General features: G+C 41.9%; 1 protein-coding gene across 4 annotated transcripts in view; it reads left to right on the top strand.

Moving 5' to 3' along the window:
• LOC137322955 (mitogen-activated protein kinase kinase kinase kinase 4) overlaps positions 1–22,120 on the top strand; it is a 308,879-nt gene that overhangs the window by 124,677 nt on the left and 162,082 nt on the right. For all 4 annotated transcript variants that reach the window (XM_067986215.1, XM_067986216.1, XM_067986214.1 and 1 more), the window contains exon 3: positions 19,372–19,428. In XM_067986215.1, the coding sequence (XP_067842316.1) occupies positions 19,372–19,428 (57 nt within the window). The remainder of the gene's footprint in view (positions 1–19,371; positions 19,429–22,120) is intronic.

Below are 22,120 nucleotides of genomic sequence, written 5' to 3'. Positions count from 1 at the left end.
GGTTTGAGCAGTTCAATCTATTTAACTAACTGTCAACTCAAACCAAAAGGAGCTGCTAATCATACACATAACTGAACAAACCTCACTATATTTTTGTTTGAATGTGGCTTTGCTGCTCCACATAAGCTTTTTGCAGCATTGGAGACCATGAATAAACCTTTATAACATTACAACCCATGACAGGTGACACATCGGCCACTGAAATACTGGTAGGAGCCAGTCATCAACGTTCAAATTATGCTGCCCTTGGATGATTCGCTGGGGTCTGTTGGGGCGAAGTCTTGCCCTGGCATAGTTCCAGTAGAGAAAATCCTTAAATGTTTTTTTTACAAATTCATGGGATGTGGACGTTGCTGGCAAGACCAGCATTTATTGCCCATCCTAATTGCCCTGAGAAGGTGGTGGTGAACCGCTGCAGTCTGTGTGGTGAAGATTCTCCCACAGAGCTGTTAGGTAGGGAGTTCCAGGATTTTGACCCAGCAACGATGAAGGAACAGCGATATATTTCCAAGTCAGGATGTTGTGTGACTTGGAGGGGAATGTGCAGGTGGTGTTGTTCCTATGTGCCTGCTGCCCTTGTCCTTCTAGGTGGTAGAGGACGTGGGTTTGGGAGGTGCTGTCGAAGAAGCCTTGGCGAGTTGCTGCAGGGTATCCTGTAGATGGTACGTACTGCAGCCACGGTGCACCGATGGTGAAGGGAGTGAATGTTTAGGGTGGTGGATGGGGTGCCAGTCAAGTGGACTGCTTTGTCCTGGATGGTGTTGAGCTTCTTGAGTGTTGTTGGAGCTGCATTCATCCAGGCAAGTGGAGAGCATTCCATCACATTCCTGACTTGTGCCTTGTAGATAGTGGAAAGGCTTTGGGGAGTCAGGAGGTGAGTCACTCACCTGATCTTGTAGCCTCAGTATTTGTGGCTGGTCCAGTTAAGATTCTGATCAATGGTGACCTCCAGGATGTTGATGGTGGGGGATTTGGCAATGGTAATGCCGTTGAATGTCAAGGGAAGGTGGTTAGACTCTCTCTTGTTGGAGATGGTCATTGCCTGGCACTTGTCTGGTGCGAATGTTACTTGCCACTTATCAGTCAAAGCCTGGATGTTGTCCAGGTCTTGATGCATGCGGGCACGGACTGCTTCATTATCTGAGGGGTTGTGAATGGAACGGAACACTGTGCAATCATCAGTGAACAGCCCCTTTTCTGACCTTATGGAGGGAAGGTCATTGATGAAGCAGTTGAAGATGGTTGTGCCAAGGTCACTGCCCTGGGGAACTCCTGCAACAATGTCCTGGGGCTGAGATGATTGGCCTCCAACAACGACTACCATTTTCCTTTGTGCTAGGTATGACTCCAGCCACTGGAGAGTTTTCCCCCCTGATTTCCATTGACTTCAATTTTACTAGGGTTCCTTGGTGCCACACTCTGTCAAATGCTGCCTTGGTATCAAGGGCAGTCACTCTCATTTCACCTTTGGAATTCAGCTCTTTTGTCCATATTTGGACCAAGGTTGTAATAAGGTCTGGAGCTGAGTGGTCCTGGCGGAACCCAAACTGAGCATCGCTGAGCAGATTATTGGTGAGTAAGTGGCGCTTGGTAGCACTGTCGATGACACCTTCCATCACTTTGCTGATGATTGAGAGTGGACTGATGGAGTGGTAATTGGCCAGATTGGATTTGTCCTTTTTGTGGACAGCACATACCTGGGCAATTTTCCACATTGTCTGGCAGATGCCAATGTTGAAGTTGTACTGGAACAGTTTGGCTAGAGGCGTGGCTAGTTCTGGAGTACAACTCTTCAGCACTACAGCCGAGATGTTGTCGGGGCCCATAGCCTTTGCTATATCCAGTGCACTCAGCCGTTCTTGATATCACTTGCAGTGAATTGAATTGGCTGAAGTCTGGCTTCTGTTTTGGCGGGGTTATCGGGAGGAGGTCGAGATTGTTCATCCACTTCTGGCTGAAGATGGTTGCAAATGCTTCAGCCTTGTCTTTTGCCCTCATGTGCTGGACTCTGCATCATTGAGGATGGGGATGTTCACGGAACCTCCTCCTCCCATTAGTTATTCAATTGTCCACCATCATTCACGACTGGATGTAGCAGGACTGCAGAGCTTTGATCTGATCCATTGGTTGTGGAATCGCTTAGCTCTGTCTGTAGCATGTTGCTTCTGCTGTTTAGCATGCATGTAGTCCTGTGTTGTAGCTTCACCAGGTTGGCACCTCATTTTTAGGTACGCATGGTGCTGCTCCTGGCATGCTCTTCTACACTCCTCATTGAACCAGGGTTGATCCGCTGGCTTGTTTGTAATGGTAGAGTGAGGAATATGCCGGGCCATGAGGTTACAGATTGTGCTGGAATACAATTGTGTTGTTGCTGATGGCCCACAGCGCCTCATGGATGCCCAATTTTGAGCTACGAGATCTATTCTGAATCAATACCATTTATCATAGTGGTAATGCTGCATAACACGTTGGATGTGGATGGTTTCCTCAGTGCGAAGACGGGACTTCATCTCCACAAGGACTGTGCGGTGGTCACTCCTACCAATACTGTCATGGACAGGTGTGTCTGCGACAGGTAGATTGGTGGGGACGAGGTCAAGTAGGTTTTTCCCTCGTGTTGGTTTGTTCACCAGCCTGGCAGCTATGTTCTTCAGGACTTGGCCAGCTCGGTCAGTGGTTGTGCTGCTGATGGACATTGAAATCCCCCACCCAGAGTACATTCTGTGCCCTTGCTACCTTCAGTGCTTCCTCCAAATGGTGCTCAACATGGAGGAGGAGGACTGATTCATCAGCTGAGGGAGGGCGATTGGTGGTAATCAGTAGGTTTCCTTGCCCATGTTTGGCCTGATGCCATGAGATTTCATGGGGTCAACATTGAGGACTCCCAGGGCCACTCCCTCCTGACTGTTTTCCAATTTTGGCACAAGTCCCCAGATGGTAGTGAGGAGGACTTTGCTGGGTTGACTGGGCTTGGTTTGCCTTTGTCGTGTCCGGTGCCTAGTGGGCCGTCCGGTTTTATTCTTATGACTTTTTGTAGCGAGATTGTCCAACTGAGTGGCTTGCAGAGGGCGATTAAGAATCAACCACATTGCTGTGGGTCTGGAGTCACGTATGGGTAAGACCTTCCCTAGAGGACATTAGTGAACTAGATGGGTTTTTACGACAATCCGGTAGTTTCATGGTCACTATTACTGATTCTATTTTTTTTTATTTGTTTAATTGAATTTAAATTCCTGAAATTAAATTCAGCTGCCATGCTGTGATTTGAATTCCGGATTATTAGTCCAGTAACATAACTACTATGCTACAGTTGCCTATAAGCTTTTTAATGGTTTTAACTGGAGGTCCACTCAACAAAGCTAGATTCAAATTCTCTTTAAATCTACAGGTGAAAAGTCTAATTTAATTTACTGTAGTACTGGTTGGAAGCAGGAAAAGAAAGCTCAATTCTGTTAATTGTATGATTTGTATCAGTTGGGATTCAGGTGGTGGATATTGATTGGGGACTCTTGGATCCTTTTTATAGGAGAGCTTGGATAGGGTGTGGGGTGTGCAAGAGGAAACTCTGTGAATAAAGGCTTGGAACCAACTGAAGACTAGTATTTTTTTCTTCATTACATGGCCATCCAGTTTTAACATTGTTACATTTTGGGTCTACGCTGGGGATTGGCATCTTCTGTTGCATGGTATTGAGGGTTTGTATAAAAGCTTACTTTGTTCATCATTGCACCTAACCTCAAATAAGAACAAACAAATCCAGGATATGCTATCCAAAAAGAGGCTTTTTGGAAAGCCTTATTTCAGTCAAACTGTTTTGAGTTTACCATTTTTAAGCTACATTTTAAAATGTGATCTGCCCATTAAGGTGTTTTTTTTTACATGAAGGTTGCTTTGTATAATTGTTTTTCAGAGATTGAACTTTTTCCTTTTGGCTGGAAACTTTGACACAGACATCTTTTTGAGAAAGCTGTAATCTCAAATCAATGCACAACCCAAGTCTCTGGTACTTTTGTGCATGCTTTAGAATGCAGGTAACTTGCAGATTAAATTTATTCATTGGGCACACTTGTCAGAATTGGTGTTTGCCATGAGTGGAAATTTTGAAAAAAAGGTTGCGTACATGTTAAATAATGCTTAACAGGTGCCAGCAGCACGTGGCCAAAATTCTGTCAAATGGTGTAAGACTCCACAGAAGCAGTGCACAAACTGAAGGAACTAGATATCGCATCAGCAATGAGTGATTTCCAAAGTGTCTTTCATGTGTGGGGTAACTCTCATCGTAACTAGCAGGTATGGAGTCTTTATAAGGTGCGATTTCTATTCTCCTTATAGCAAGTTCCATCTCTATTTATACTGAGTAGAACTTACTTTATTAAACAGTGGATAGGGAGCGTTTTAAAGGTTGCAACAATATATGCCACGTAAAGTGTCAAGTGAAAAAGCCGGTCGGTGAACATTGGTCAGCTTTAGCAGAGGTGTTCATATTGAATAGGAAGAAAAATTCAGTAACAGCTGAGGGATGGTTTTTCACAATTTACTTTTAACCTTGATGTCAACAGAAGCGTTCCTATTTATGTATGTGAAAATAACAAAATGGCTCAGCTCCATGTTAACTATGGCCAAAGCCATGGAAAAGGCGAGCAGGATCACAATTCATTAGTTAGCAAGTAAGGAAGTTTGCTGCGGTACCCCTGTCCTGATAACAAAAATGTGCTGTGCTGTGACATTGAATGTATGCAGCTGAGCTACTTGCATCTGCCCACAGAACACATGTCTACTGTGTTTAAGTATAGAATGAAGAGTATTGGAAGAAATTTTGTACATGAATAAATGCAATCTTTTGTATGGAATTGTTAATAGTCCAGATACAGATGCACCTGTGAAGGACTCATTGAAAAGCTGTCATTCTTTAGATTTCTTTTGCAAATATAATGGATAGCTGAAAATGTAGACAAACTAACAACGTATAAACATACATATGTCTTGCTATACTCCCAGTTTCAACAGTCCTCTAGCAATGCAGCAGAAATATATTTGGAAGCAATTTATCCATATTGAGCAAAAAACTGAACTAACTTGATATTAGAGTATGCACTGTGCATATCATTTCATTCTAAAAAGTTTATTTGCTGAAGTGTTTGGAGAATGCTGCTGTAATTTGTTACTCAGAGAAATGTCTTCTCAAATATAGTTAGTCATGACAAAACATGCAGATGAGATGGGAAAGAAATTTATCCTTTCACAATGTTTACATAGTTATATCATATGTGTATATATAGATATTCTGAGATGTGTAAATTCCTGATTTAACAAAAGTAGATTTTTGAATTCTAATCCATATAGTGTCTTAATAGATTAATTGTATACATAGCGTGCATTGTTATTTTGAAGTTGTGATAGTACACATTTTATTCTAAGTTTAATTGCATTTCTTTATTCAGTGGGGACTATTTTTGCAGTGGATTAGAGCAGGGTGCTGAGGATGCACCATCTCCAGTACATGGTTTGGAGTTTACCAGTCTTACCCATGGCTGCAAAGAATGTGAACGTGGGTTTTGGAAACATTAACATTAGTACAGGAGGTGACCCTGTTTTGGTTGGGACAGGGGAAAGAGAACTGTTTTTGCAACTTATTTTGTATTATCTCTTGGTAGCTCCTCCATAATGTACAAGGGGGTAGAAGTTATGCTGCAGCTATACAAAGCATTATGTTAGACCACATCTGGAGCACTGTGTTCAGTTCTGGGCACTGCATCTTAGGAAGGATATAAAAACAGAAAATGCTGGAAAAGCTCAGCAAGTGAGGCAGCATCTGTGGAGAAAGAAACAGTTAAAGTTTCAGGTCGAAGACCTTTCATCAGAACTGTTTGATTTCCAGCATCTGCAGTATTTTGCGTTGGAAAGATATATTGGCTTTGGAGGGAGTGCAGTGTAGATGTACTAGAATGATACCTGGACTCAAAGGAATAAATTACGAGGAGCGATTACACAAACTAGGGTTGTATTCCCTGGAATTTAGGTGGTTAAGGGGTAATTTGATCGAAGTTTTCAAGATATTAAGGGGATCTGATAAGGTAGATAGAGAGGAACTATTTCTGCTGGTTGGGGAATCTAGGACTAGGGGACATAGCCTAAAAATTAGAGCCAGGACTTTCAGGAGTGAAGTTAGGAAACACTTCTACATGCAAAGGGTGGTGGAAGTTTGAAACTCGCTTCCGCAAATGGCAGTTGATGCTAGCTGAATCGTTAATTTTAAATCTGAGATTGATAGATTATTGTTAACCAAAGGCATTAAGGGACGTGGGGCTAAGGATATGAAGTTAGGTCACAGGTCAGTTATGATCTCATTGAATGGCAGAACAGGAGTGAGGGGCTAAATGGCATACTCCTGTTCCCATGCACTATGTTCCTGGCTGAGAGCAGCCTGGAAACCTGCTCCAGGCCCCCAACAACATTGCTGTATAACTGGCTTTCTACTTTCTCCTCTTCCATTGGTTTGGGAAAGCCACTGATCTCCTCAGTTTAGGTTGAGAATTTGCAGCATTGTCTGAATTTCAACATTCCACTGCTCCGTGGTAGTGTGCCAGAGCTCTAATGCTCTGTTACATGTGACCTGGGAGTCTTCTATATTGGTAATCTTGAGCTTTTATAAATGAAGTCAGTTATCTACCCTTGGCATCCTCATAATCATAAATTTCCTTGTCCCAAAATAATACAAATCCACCTAAGATTGTGTTTTAGACGTTAAGATTTGTGCTTTTTTTGTTGTGAAGTTTTAGCTTCTGAATGGCACACTTGGTTGAGATATGACACTGACCTTTTGGTTTGGACTACTAGTGCTACTGTGATGCAGATTGGAGTTCTGCACCAAAGGCTAATGTAAAGCCACCCCTCTTCCTTTTTTTCCTCCTTTCTCTATCTCCTGAAAGTTTCTATCAAGGCTGTAATGTCATAACGCAATGGGCCAGATTTTCTGGAGCGGGCATCTCACGGCATACCCCATTAATTAGACATGTTGGTGCACGTATAGGTATCAGAATGTTTTACCCACAAAGTTGCTGGAAGTGCGAGCCGATAATGGCGCAGTGAGGGCACCAGAATGTCTGGGACTGTGGTGAACAGCAGGACTGACAGTGTATCTCCTTAACAAATGAGATTTAATTGAGAAATAAACAGAGGAAGGACTGAGGAGGGTGAATTAGTGGGTGAATTCAATGTCAAATTTAAATTTTGACATTTTTAAAATCTAAAATTATTCACAACCTGAAGGAATGAGACTCTACACTTAAAATTGATTACTTTCTGGGCAAGAGAGGTTGGTGGCAGTCATTAACAATTATCGTTAAAAGGGTACCTGTGCTGTTAATTACAGGACTTAACCTGCTGTGGCGAGATTAATGGACAATTAATGCCCAAACGTAGCAACTTCATGAAAAACACGGAGGTTAAGATTCCATTTTCGCGAAGCTAATGGCGGAGCGGCATAAATCGGCCAGCAACTTATGGCGATTTGCTATTCAGTGTACGTCTTCCTCGCTACAAATTGCTGGCCGATTTGTGCATTAATACGGCATGTGTTGTTCAGATGCCGTTATTTTCACAGCAATATCTGGTCCAATATCTATCTTTTCATTCTAATTGGTACTTCTAATTCCAAGACTTGATTTCTAATGCACTGCGTTAGGGGAAAATGGGGAAGAGGGTCAGGAGGTGGCAAATGCATGGTTAAAGATCAGGGTCTCAAGGAGGATTTTCAATGCAGGGAGGGAGGTCCTGAATGGGACTGTTCCAGAGAGTGGGGTAAAGATGGCTGAAGGGCCATGTTCTAGAAAGTGGCTGACAAAATTACATTAGTTATTGGAGGTGAGATTGAGGAGGGACATAATTCAAATTTTTAAATTAATTAAAGTCACATAATGTAAGCAGGTTATTGAATGAACTGATCATAGGACTGGAGGATGCAAGTATAAAATATGAAAGCTAAGGAAAATTATGATCCAGTAGAAACAAAATTCATATCACGTTATAGATATGCTAAGTAGACTCATAGTTTGGCATTTTCTTTTAAAAGTGCTAAGTGAATATCTAGTGAAGAAACTTAATGATAAAGATAAATTAGCGTAATCAAATACAGGTAACTTGAGTGCTGTTCAGGCCAAAAGAATACAAACTGAGCAGGATTGAATAATATGTTGGATTGATATCCTGTGTTTTTTGAGTTGTATTGTCTTCAGAGGTCAGGGAAAATTTTAGGATTCTCCTCTTGCCAAGTTTTTTCTGTGTTCACTTGCCTCTCAAGGTTCCATATGTATGAAACATTGCAGGACCATGTATTGAACGTGACCATACGAAGGAATAGAGTTGATGGGCTTAAATAAGAATATAAGAAATGGGAGCAGGAGGAGGCCAGACAGCCCATCGAGCCTGCTCCGCTATTCAATCAGATCATAGCTGATCTTTGACCTCAACTCCACTTTGCTGCCCAATCCCCATATCCCTTGATTCCCCTAGAGTCCAAAAATCTATCCATCTCAGCCTTGAATATATTCAATGACTCAGCATCCACAGCCCTCTGAGGTAGAGAATTCCAAAGATTCACAAACCCCTGCCTGAAGCAATTCCTCCTTCTCAGTCTTGAATGGCCGACCCGTATCCTGAGACTACCCCCCCTTGACTCTCCAGCCAGGGGAATGCCTTTGTCTTTCCATTCTTTTAAGCAAATGTTAGGACCACTTTATAATATGGTGCTCCCTTTTGGGGGGTGGGGGCGGGGGTGGGAGATCCTGCCTTTGCAAGCAGTCACAGAATCATAGAAACTTTATGGCACAGAAGGAGACCATTCAGTCCATCGTGTCTGCGCTGGCCGAAAATGAGCCACCCAGCCTAATCCCACTTTCCAGCACTTAGTCCGTAGCCCTGTAGGTTATGACACTTCGAGTGCACATCCAAGTACTTTTTAAATGTGATGAGGGTTTCTGCCTCTACTGCCCATTCAGGCAGTGAGTTCCAGATCCCTACCACTCTCTGGGTGAAATTCTTTTTCCTCAGCTCCCCTCTAATCCTTCTAATTACTTTAAATCGATGCCCCCTGATTATTGACCTCTCTGCTAAGGGAAATAGGTCCTTTCTATCCACACTATCCAGGCCCCTCATAATTTTATACACCTCAATTAAATCACCCCTCAGCCTCCTCTGTTCCAAAGAAAACAACCCTAGCCTATCCAATTTTTCCTCATAGCTAAAATTCTCCAGTCCTGGCAACAGCCTCGTAAATCTCCTCTGCCGCCTCTCGAGTGTAATGTGGTGACCAGAACTGTATGCAGTTCTCAAGCTGTGGCCTAACTAGTATTTTACACAGTTCTAGCATAACCTCCCTGCTCTTATATTCTATGCCTCGGCTAATAAAGGAAAGTATTCCATATGCCTTCTTAACCACCTTATCTACTTGTCCTGCTACCTTCAGGAATCTGTGGACATGCACTCCAAGGTCCCTTTGTTCCTCTACATCTCTCAGTATCCTCCCATTTATTGTGTATTCCCTTGCCTTGTTTGCCCTCCCCAAATGCATTACCTCACACTTCTCTGGATTGAATTCCATTTGCCACTTTTCTACCCACCTGACCAGTCCATTGATATCTTCCTGCAGTCTACAGCTTTCCTCCTCACTATTAACCACACAGCCAATTTTTGTATCATCTGCAAACTTCTTGATCATGCCCCCTACATTTAAGCCTAAATCATTAATATATACCACAAAAAGCAAGGGACCTAGTACTGAGCCCTGCGGGACCCCACTGGAACAAGCCTTCCAGTCACAAAAACACCCATCAACCATTACCCTTTGCTTTCTGCCACTGAACCAATTTTGGATCCAACTTGCCACTTTCCCTTGGATCCCATGGGCTTGTACTTTTTTGACCAGTGGACCAGGTGGGACCTTGTCAAAGCCTTGCTAAAGTCCATATGGACAACATCAAACGCACTACCCTCATCGACCCTCCTTGTTGCCGCCTCAAAAAATTCAACTAAGCAAGTCAGACACAACCTTTCCGTAACAAATCCATGCCGACTGTCCTTGATTAAATCCGTGTCTTTCTAAGTGACGGTTTATTCTGTCCCTCAGAATTGATTCCAGTTATTTGCCCACCACCGAGGTTAGACTGACTGGCCTGTAATTACTCAGTTTATCCCTTTCTCCCTTTTTAATCAATGGTACAACGTTAGCAGTCCTCTAATCCTCCGACACCACACCTGCATCCAGGAAGGATTGGAAAATGATGGTCAGAGCCTCTATTTCCTCCCTTGCTTCTTTTAACAGCCTGGGATACATTTCATCCAGCCCTGGTGATTTATCTACTTTCAAAGATGCTAATCCCCATAATACTTCCCCTCTCACTGTTTATCCCAACCAATATGTCACATTCCTCCTCCTTAACTACAATGTCTGCATCGTCCCTCTCTTTTGTGAAGACAGACGCAAAGTATTCGTGAATCATACCAGCATCTTCCGCCTCCACACACAGATTACCTTTTTGGTCTCTAATAGGCCCTACTCTTAGTTATCCTCTTGCTCTTGATGTATTTATAAAACATCTTTGGATTTTCCTTGATTTTACTTGCCAATATTTTTTCATGCCCTCTCTTTGCTTTCCTAATTTCCTTTTTAATTTCACCCCTGCGCTTTCTATACTCCTCCATGGGCTTTCTGTAGTATGAAGCTCTCGGTGTCTGACACAAGCTTTCCTTTTTTGCCTTATCTTACCCTGTGTGCTCCTTGACATCCAGGGGGCTCTAGATTTGGCTGTCCCACCATTTTTCTTCGTGGGAACCTGTTTACTCTGAATCCCTTGAATGCCTTGCACTGCTGACATCGATTTTCCTTCAAGTAGCTGTTTCCAGTCCATTTTTGCTAAATCACTTCTCATCTTAGTAAAATTGGCCTTTTCCCAATTGAGAACTTTAACTCCTGTTCTATCTTTGTCCTTTTCCATAACTATGCTGAATCTAACTGAGTTATGATCTACCAATAAAATGCTCTCCCATTGATGCTCCTCCCACCTTCCCAGCTTCATTTCCTAAAACTAAATCCAGAACTGCCCCCTCTCTTGTTGGGCTTGCTACATACTGGCTAAAAAAGTTCTCCTGAATGCAATTTAAGAATTTGTGTCCTCTTAAAAACCCTTCACACTGTTTGTATCCCAGTTAATATTAGGTTAGTTGAAATCCCCTACTATTGCTTTTGCACTTCTCAGAAATTTGCCCACATATTTGCTCTTCTATCTCCCTCTGACTTTTTTTGGGGGGGGGGGGGGTCTATCGTACACTCCCAGTATTGTGACACCCCCTCTTTTGTTCCTTAGTTCAACCCAAATGGCCTCATTTGATTATCCTTCTAACATATCATATATCTCTTCACAGCTGTAATTGTTTCGTTAACCAAAATTGCCACCCCCTCCTTTTTTATCCCCCCTCTCTCTCGTCTGAAAACACTGTAACCAGGAGCATTGAGCTGCCATTCCTGCCCCTCTTTGAGCCATGTTTCTGAAATAGCTAAGATATCATACTGCCCAGTGTCTATCTGTGCCCTCAGCTCATCTGCCTTATTCGCTATACTCCTTGCATTGAGGTATGTACCTTTAAGAACTGCCAAACTCCTTTGTTGTTTATTTTCTAACCTTTGTTTCCTCTGCCTTCCAAACTCTCTAATTTTCTGCCTTCCATTTCCAGTTCTGCTTCCCTCCTATCCAAATCTACATTCGGTTTCCCAGCCCTTGTGGAATACGTAGGCAGTGTCATAATATAAACAATGCAGCTTTCAATTTCTACCTCCTGAAGTCATAAAGAAACACCTCACAAAGTAGTTTTATCCTGTTGACGTCGACAAACATAAATCTCTCGCAGCTGTAGCTACCAGATACACCAGTTTGTTCTGGCTTAGGATGGGTTTAGGTCTCGACCAACATTTAAGAAGGTTCCATTACCTGAGCACAATTTGTGAACGCAACTTCTGGGCAATTGCACATGTGCAAATTGTTTGTTCACACTTTCAATGTGACTGCTTCTGTTCTTTGTGTACCTTGTATTATAAACAGGGTGAGTGCTTTACTAGCAATCACTATGATGCAGAACCATTTTGAGTAGAAGTGGTTCCACAATATAAATGAGTATAAAATCAATCATGTTCACATAACATTATAGTTGTATCTTAAAAGACATTCTTATCTATTCAGTCGTAGCCAGAGAATCACCTGCAATGGCTTCTCATCCCGCTTCTGCACCGTTACCTCTGGAGTCCCCCAAGGATCTATTCTTGACCCTCTCCTATTTCTCAACTTCATGCTGTCCCTCAGTGACATCATCTGAATACACGGCAGGTTCCACATATATGCTAAGGACACCCAGCTCTACCTCACCACCAGCTCCCTCGACCCCTCCACTGTCTCTGATTTGTCATGCTGCTTGTCCAACATCCAGTACTGGATGAGCAAAAATTTCCTCCAACTAAATATTAGGAAGACCAAAAAGCCATTGTTTTTGGTTCCTGCCACAAACTCCGTTCCCTAGCCACTGACTCCATCCATCTCCCTGGTTGCTGAAGGCTGAACCAGACTGTTTGGAACCATGGCGTCCTATTTGATCGAGATGAGCTTCTGACCACATATCCGTTCCATCACTAGGACAGCCTACTTCCACCTCCGTAGCATCGCACGTTTCCACCCCTTCCTCAGCTCATCTGCTGAAACCCTCATCCATGCCGTTGTTACCTATAGACTTGACTATTCCAAAGCTCTTCTGGTCGATCTCCCATCTTCCACCCTCCATAAACTTGAGCTCATCCAAAACTCTGCTGTCCATATCCTAACTCGCACCAAGTTCTGTTTGCCCATCACCCCGTGCTCGCTGACCTACATTGGCTCCCGGTCCGGGAACACCTCGATTTTTAAAAATTCTCATCCTTGTTTTCAAATCCCTTCATGGCCTCGCCCCTCCCTATCTCTGTAACCTCCTACAGCCCTCCGAGATCTCTGCGCTTTTCCAATTCTTGCCTCTTGTGCACCCCCAATTTTAATCGCTTCACTATTGGTGGCCGTGCCTTCAGCTGCCTAGGCCCTAAGCTCTGGAATTCCCTCTCCAAACTCTCCGCCTTGCTACCCCTCTCTCCTCCTTCAAGATGCTCCTTTGACCAAGCTTTTGGTCACCTATCCTAATATCTCCTATGTGGCTTTGTCATATTTTGTTTGATTGCTCCTGTGAAGCATCTTGAGACATTTTACGATATTAAAGGTGCTATATAAATGCAAGTTGTTATAAAAGGAGTGAGTCTGGCAGTAATTGCAGTAATGTAGCTAATTTTCCAAAACTTCCATCAGTGATGTGCAGTTAGTTTAATAGACCAAATAAATTACTTGATTTGTTTAAAGTGGAACAAAATTTCAAAATGAAGTGTAGCAAATGATTTATTTGAATAAACCTGATTTAAGAATATCTGCACAAGTAATATGATAGCCATCTAATGTGTCAGAAAAAGGTCAAGCTGAAGACTAACCTGTTGTCTGCCGTAAAGGGAGTAGCACCTGCAGCGGTGGCACAAGAAAGAACTGCTTTGCATTTAGTTTTAAAAACTGAGTGATCTGTTCCTTTAATGTTTTCTGCTCAGAGCTGCAATTATAATTGAAGATAATTAAAACTAAAATAAAGACACAGTGATATGCATTTGTAGACAGCACATTACTGTACATGTCAGAAATTATGGTTATGGCTACAAATATATTTCTGTGTCACCTCATGTTCGCTTTTTAATAGGATTAGATTGAGACTGGACTTGGTACTGATTGCAACCAAGGGCAGCTGGGAAAGTAGCTGATTAGTTTAAATGTATTTAAAATATTTTTAAATATGCAAGCTCAAATCAAGTTTCAGTACAATATATCTTGTGTAGGTTTGTGTGTACATGTAATTTTGTGTATGTATATAGATACACTTTGAGTAGAAAAGGGGGCTGTTGTATCTGGAACCTCAGTACTGCACATATTTGGTGAAATGGTGATTTGTCCAAACAGGACGATTATTTGCAGAGTGATTGCTAATCCCAACATAAACAAGATGTTGATAAGCACAGTTGCTGGGTTATCTGTGGAAAATAATACTTAACCGGAAATGGAGGAATGTTCAGTTTGTTTTGTTCACCGACATTATATCTGTTCCTAGTTACTCTTTGATGATGATCAGGAAGTGAGAATATTCACCACTAGGTGTGGCATATTGTAGGAAATTGGGACATTCTGTACAGTATACTCTGATTTCTTGTGTGAAGTTTCTTTGAAGACTAAAAAAAATTGTGCTTCTTTTAGTGGCTCAGTGGATAACTGTGGTATATGGTGTGGTATTGAGGCTTCACTAGAACTTTTCCAAGAATTGTGATGAGTGAATTTATGAAAAAGCTGAAAATTGTATCCTCCACAATCAAGGAGATTTTTTCCTCTTTCAGAATCACTGTGATCTGGTCTCAGATAGCAAGCCTCACATCTAGATTCTTTTTAGTTGTGCAGGGATTAGGGGCTTCAAAGTGCAACAGACCTAATAAATGCTTTGTTTATGCTTTTAGAATTTCCTTTGCATATTGCCCCTATTGACACAATCCACAGGCATGGGGTCAGTTTGATATGTGTGACTGTCACTCTGATGTGTATGTGACTGTCGCACTGTGTGCGCGCGACTGTCGCTCTGGCAACACTTTTGACTCTGACTACCTTGGTGTCAGATTGCTTGTTTAACATCAAGCTGTGAATTAGCCAGAACTTTCTCCAGTTCAACTTTGGGAAAGCCCAAGCCATCTAATTTGGCTACCACCAAGAATTCAGTACCTTTGCCTCCTGACTCCATTCTCCTTCTACACCTGCTAACTCATGGTGGTGTACCAGACAGTATGTAACCTTGGTATCGCGTTTGATTCTCAGTTGAGTTTCAAGTTCCATATCCTGTCCATTTCCAAGAGTGCTTAGTCCTACCTCACCACCATTGAAATCTGTACTTTCTTTACCTCCAGACTCAACTTTTCCAATGCTGCCCTCACCCACTTCCTGTATTCCACCCTACATAAACTCCAACTCGTACAAAACTCTGCTGCCCACATCCTGTCCTATGCTTAAGCCCCACTCGCCTATACTCTCCTCTTTGATCTCATTGTCTCAATGCATCAAATTCAAAATTATTATCCTCCCAAATGCTTTTATAACCATCCCCAGACCTATGTTCCAGCTATGTTCTTTCATCTCCTGACTTGGGCCTCCTTCACCTCCACCAACAATGGTAGGACCGTCAACTGTTTTAGCCTACTTTCTTGAACTCCCTCATTAAACTCCTTTTGCCATACTACTTCTCTTCCCCATATTTATCTTTAAAAGCCTCCTCAAAACATATCATTTCAACCTTGCGTGCGTTGAACAGAAATTCCTTGCTTTTCTTTCCCATTTCCCAGATGTATATTTTCAGTTAGCTACTTTGCAGACACTACTAATGTGGTCAGTGCTGCTCCTTCATCAATTCAACAAATCAAAGGTTCGTAAGAACCACAATTTATAAGCCATTAGAAGGAAGTAATGCCATTTTAAAATTGTTATTTATTTGCTTAAGATTTAGAACAGTATAGCAGGACCTAGTTAAATTACATTTCCAGTATTGTGAAGCATGTGCAGTGTTGATCACCAGTTGTTTCATCACACTGAAGGTTTTTGTCTACCTCTGCTTTTGATTCCTGGCTAACGCTGTTCTAGTTAGTTTAAAAGAAAGAACATTATCTAAGACCTGCATACTTGAGAGCAGTTTTTCCTGAGCTTCTGATCATTGTGGAATTTGGGTAACTTAATGAGCAGTGTGGGAAACAGATTAGGTAGACAGTATTTTGATATAAAGAGCAATCCCTGGTATAGCAATTTTTTAAACAAACACAAATGTTATTCTTGCCTTCTTCCAAAAAAAAACCTCTCCTGATGGTGGTGAACCACATTTGGTTGCCACTGCATCTTGCACAAATTGTCATTTGGTAAGTTTTCATGTGCGACTCCAGACAGTAAATTTTGCAATCTGTTTTTTTTTATTCGTTCATGGGATGTGGGCGTCGCTGGCGAGGCCAGCATTTATTGCCCATCCCTAATTGCCCTCGAGAAGGTGGTGGTGAGCCGCCTTCTTGAACCGCTGCAGTCCGTATGGTGACGGTTCTCCCACAGTGCTGTTAGGAAGGGAGTTCCAGGATTTTGACCCAGCGACGATGAAGGAACGGCGATATATTTCCAAGTCGGGATGGTGTGTGACTTGGAGGGGAACGTGCAGGTGGTGTTGTTCCCATGTGCCTGCTGCTCTTGTCCTTTTAGGTGGTAGAGGTCGCGGGTTTGGGAGGTGCTGTCGAAGAAGCCTTGGCGAGTTGCTGCAGTGCGTCCTGTGGATGGTACACGCTGCAGCCACAGTGCGCCGGTGGTGAAGGGAGTGAATGTTTAGGGTGGTGGATGGGGTGCCAATCAAGCGGGCTGCTTTACCTTGGATGGTGTCGAGCTTCTTGAGTGTTGTTGGAGCTGCACTCATCCAAGCAAGTGGAGAGTATTCCATCACACTCCTGACTTGTGCCTTGTAGATTGTGGAAAGGCTTTGGGGAGTCAGGAGGTGAGTCACTCGCCGCAGAATACCCAGCCTCTGACCTGCTCTCGTAGCCACAGTATTTATATGGCTGGTCCAGTTAAGTTTCTGGTCAATGGTGACCCCCAGAATGTTGATGGTGGGGAATTCGGTTTGACAGTGGGGCATCTTAGCTGAGGCCCAATTCTATCCAGCAACATGTACAACAAGTGCACTAATGAGGAATCACTAGATAATAGTCAGGAAAGACATCTCCCCCACCCCCACCTCCTTTCCCCAAGCTAGAAATAGAAGCCAATTCCAGCACCCTAGCTGAGATCAGCATGGGCTGCAGATTTGATTTGGAGCACTCCTGGTCTGTATGAGCACTTTCATGTTTGTGTTGTACCTCTGGCACTTAAGCTGAGACCTGACCATTTTAAGTGCTGCTCTTTTTTTCATTGTGCCTATGTGCTGTTTGCCTCTAGAGGACCAAAACAACAGGTCTGTATTTTCATGGAGGTGTGGAGTTCATCTGCTTCATTTAATAGTGTTGACAGCAGGGGTACTGCACACCTGCTGCCGACAGACACTAACGATATAAAAGTGTAAAAGTGCCGTATGACTGTTTCATACCGTGTTGTGCTTTTACCAACCAGACCATTGGGGGAGCCTGGAAATAAATTGCTATTAGTATGGTATTGTTGAAGACACAATATCTTCAAATATTTTTGTTGTTAAAAGTCTGAGCTCTTTCTTATACCACTTTTTTTTGGCTATGTAAATCCTAATTAGATTAAGTTGATGGCTGGCTGAATTAAATTTTTTAAAAATTCAATTTCATGGTAAAATGTTGCATTTTCTGAGAATAGTTTTAATAGAAGAGACTGTTTAATGCTTAATACTTTAATTTCAAATTTGTTCCCAATGCCTTTTAATGTCCTTGCACAAATTTAGTCACAATATTGACATAGAATGAATTTATAATTGCTACAATTTCCCTCTTTGATGAAAGAATTAATTCTCATTTTGCTTGGAAGCTGAATGAAATAAGGATTCACATAAACTGAGCTGATGCAACAGTTTATATTAAAAATACTTACATTTTGGTTTTGGACAGTAGACATTTGTTGAATGCGAAAATGTTCCTCTGATTTGGTTAGGGGTATTTGAAAGAAAATTGTTGTACAACAGAGTAGAAACTGCAAAAGCAACCTGCCATCCATTTTATTAGATTGGACTAAGCGTCTGCCAGTAAATTGAGCAGTTTTGTACAGGGTTAAGATAAACAATCTGTGAAAATCAAGTTTATGGTTGTATAATTTACCATCCTACATTAAACTGGTTTTAGTCCTGTTTTTGATACAAGAATGGGCCAAGTAGGATAAATCTGTATTGTGCTACCGAAGAGTACCAGCACATGAGACTAAAGTAGCAGTAAAACTGCACTTATAAATCCCTGTGAAAGCTGCCTCCTATTGTTTACTGTATAATGCCATCTAGGATGGCCCTAGAGTAGAGGAGAGTGAGGCCTAGTAGAGCTTGATGTGGTCCAACCAGAACTGGTGATGGATGGTTAGGTCGGTAGTGTACCAGGTACTCTAGATTGTGTCACGTGGATTTGTGGAAGTGGAGATGGAGCTGTACCAGGGGAAGAGCAGGGGTGGGAGATAGTTTTGTTGGTGATGAGGGCATCAAAGATGGAAATAAGGGAGTGGTTGATCAAATTAACAGCTGCAAAGGTATGATTATGTATTAAGGACCAAAAGCTAGGTAGGCATTTGGGAGTTAGCGAATGCAGTAGTAAGTGACTTGGGAGAGTTTCCCCCCCCCCCCCCCCCAGGGGTAGATGCAGAAGGAAGTGGGGTTGAAAAAGGGTAGGGGGATGTAGGTGTGATGCTACAAAGAAGTGGTTGATGTTTGCCTCGTTAGTGATCAAGACCAAGGGAGATGGCGTGGTTCAGCAAGTGGCTGGAAATATGGATGGGACAGTTTATATCGAGGGGGAGGGTTAGAGAGGATGAGACACAGATGAATTGAGAGGAGCTGCAATGAAGATTGTAATTACCAAGGATGAGGAATTACTTGAAGGGGGATATATTGGGGAGAAACTTGGGTTGTGGCATAATCTAAATTAATAATTTGCGGTTGCTAATAAAGTACATATGCCATTTGCACAAAAGGAATTTGAATGTCTACCTCCATATGTATATTTGGATGATTATCTATGACTGTTATTAGTGCAAGGAGGTTAGACTAATTTGCAGCATTCCATTAATATAGAAATAGTATGAATTTTGGCTTTTGGAGAAGGAAGATACAAGATTTGCACATCTGGACAGACTTCATGGAAAAGAATGGTAATTCTTGTATTTCTAAAAAGCTATGATGAACTTGATCAACAATCTTAGCACAGCACACCCTATTTGAAGAAAATAATATTTTGTATCCAACACACAACAGATCTCAAACTAGCTGCAGAAGTGTGCTTGTCCAGTGTCAGCAATAAACAAATCTAGTTTCTCTTGGCTGTTTCAAACTTGAATTTACACTCGTCATACTTACACATGCAATAGAGGTAGTTTTTTAAAAAGTTTATTGGCACATTAATAAAACTGAAGAATTGTAGCCTGTTAAGATTGAAGAACATTTTCATTTAGGACAAATATCGTAATTATTTGGTCCAAATTTACTAACCCATCTATCGTTAGCTTGTCTTTGAAAATTTTTCTGTATTCTAATATTTTTCTTTTATTTTTGTAGGGTCGCCATGTCAAAACAGGTCAACTGGCAGCCATTAAAGTTATGGACGTCACGGAGGTGAGTCAACATGTCACTTCTGTGTAATAGTTCCAATACCACATTACACTTGAGTTATTTAGCTTGCCTTATTGTTTTAATAGTACACAATGGAAAACTATATATTAATCAAAATTCTGTATAAAACATTGTGACTTAATACCCTCTATCATTGTTTAACCTAGCTGTGTCTGGCAGAGGGTTGATATTCCAATGGACACAATAGGAAGGGTTCAAGCTGTTTCAATTGGACAGCCTGCAAATGCAATAAAAATCAAAGTTGGTTCACTATTAATAATTTGCCCTAGTGCATTTAGTTTGTACTATATCCCAACACAAAGCAAATATCTGCGGCATACTTCGTATCATAAATTCATACAGAAGTGACTGAACAGAATCAGCATCAGAATTTTTATCCAGCAGTGATTTGGCAAGGCTCTAGAATATGCTTGAAGTGTTGTATGAAATGTTTTCACTGTTAATTCAGCAATAAGCAAGAAATGAAGGGAATGTCACCTGTGTCACATACCATTTTGGATCTATGTTGAGCTTCTGCTGCAGTTTCTACTCTTGTACCTAGGTTTTTCTTCCCAATGATGTAGTCGATGGTAAACGCAATAGACTCATTACTTATTACATTTGAGACTTGCTTTGCCTCCCAGATAATCTTAGACTGTGGGCATTGCTGGAATTGTACATTATTATTTGGAAAATAGCAATTGAGTTAAGTTTATTGCTTTGTGTCTGTCTTCTGCATATTCTTATAGCAAATTGTGTATTTTGATATCAAATGGAATATAATGGATGTGGTTGACTGTTAATTGTTCTTTGTATCAGTCTGTTTTTATAAACTAATTTTATTTTTCAGTTAATTTTCTAACAGTGTACTTATTTTAGTATCTGACAAAATTCTGCAAAATTTACTTTTAAAATCTTCCTGTAAATGCCAACCAGATAAGATTGGCAGCATCAGGTGACTTGCTTAGAAATTTTGGAAGCAGTTTGTGAATCTTGACATCTCAGCTGACAGGAAATGTTTCTTGTCGATAATAGTCCCTTGAGCTCCTGGCTTGTTTTGTTTTGGTGGTCATTGCTATGATCCACAAGAAACTGGAAAATGTAACTGGCAGAGAGGTCAGTGGATAGCAGGAAAGCAAAACATTCTTATCCTCTTCGTCAAGAAGTTGGTGGCTGACATTTAACAACTGTGTTCTGACCTTTTAAGAAGTCCCCACCTATGAAGAGAACAACAACTTGCCCTTATTTGGTGCCTTCAATGAAATAAAATATCCTAAAGCACTTTACAGATATGAAAATAACCAGACGCCAAAGGGTGGGAGAAGAGTTTGGAGTGGTGATTGAAGGCATGATCAAATTAGGAGGTTTTGAAGGATGGGAAAAGAATTTAGGGAGAGTTTGTGTGTGTGTGGCCAAGGTTTCTGAAGGTGTGTAGTCAAAAGTGCAGTGTCAGAACATAGGACTGAAGAAGGTTGCAGGGATGGGGGGCAATGTAAGAGAATGGAGGGACTTATAGATGAGTACAGAATTTTGAAATTGATGTGTTGAAGAATAGAGGGCCAATAAAGGTTAGTGAGCAGAAGAGTGATGGAGGACAGTTAGTGTGGAACAGAATGTGGTTGATGGAGTTTTGGGTGTTGTAGATGGTGGAGCATGGGTAGTTGGCAAGATGAGAGTTAGGATAATCAAGTCTGGGGGTGACATAGATGTGGATACACATTTCAGCAGCATTGGTGGTGAGGTTGGATTGGAGGTGGATGATGTGGAGGTAGCAATAGGTGGTCTTGGTGATGGTTAGGGTATGGTGTTTGAAACTCAGCTTGAATTCAAACAGTATGCATACCTAGTGGCCTATCAGGCTCAGCCTAAATGAGTTGCCAGAGAGAAGGTTGGAATTCGGCGCCAAGGTGTAGGGCTTTTGGTATACGAACAGGATCGCTTTGGTCCATCCAGGACTTAGTGTCAGTTGAGCAGTCAGAAAGCAAGGTAGTGGTCAAGGAACTGAGGGTGGTCTCAGAGGTAAACTTGAGTGTTAGCATGCATGTGAAACCTGAACTCATGCCTTTGAATGATGCAAAGGAACAACATGTAGATAAGGAAAAGAGGACGAAGGCCAATAAGAATATGGGGTCAGGGTAATGCTGGGTATGGGTGGGCATGGCTGGCAGGGAGGGGACTTCACAGTGGAGCGATGCTGCTGAGGGAACTGAGCATATGAGAATTTGAGACAAAGAAATCCATCAGCTCTTTACATTTGGTGTTGGAAGTGGAAGATGGGGGAAGTGGAAGATGGGTGAAGCAGAAGGAGTGGTTTGTCATTGAGAAGAGGAATATGGAGTTATCCTTGCCTTCCAGGATAATCTCGGAATAGTGGAAGGAATTGGATGAGGAGTGGGAGGTGTTTTGTTTCTTTGGATGATTAAGGCGACCCTGGCAATAAAGAACCAGATCACTTGCATGCCAGGTGTGTTTCAGCCTGCAAACCTCCACTTTAAGGGTGCAAAGATGAGAATTATAACGAAGGAATGATGATCATCAACAAAGGAGGACTTAGAGTGCACAAGGTTATTAAAAACAGAGGGAAGGGAGCTGTTGAGCAGGTCGAATGCAGTACATGTATTCAGGTGGGTGAATGTCCAGTAGGGAGGAAGTTGAGTGTTTGAGAGGTTTTTGGAAAATGAGTTGAGGTATAGTT

The sequence above is a fragment of the Heptranchias perlo genome, chromosome 6, assembly GCF_035084215.1.
Source record: "Heptranchias perlo isolate sHepPer1 chromosome 6, sHepPer1.hap1, whole genome shotgun sequence".
Lineage (NCBI taxonomy): Eukaryota > Metazoa > Chordata > Chondrichthyes > Hexanchiformes > Hexanchidae > Heptranchias > Heptranchias perlo.
This window is presented reverse-complemented; position numbering and strand designations above follow the sequence as displayed.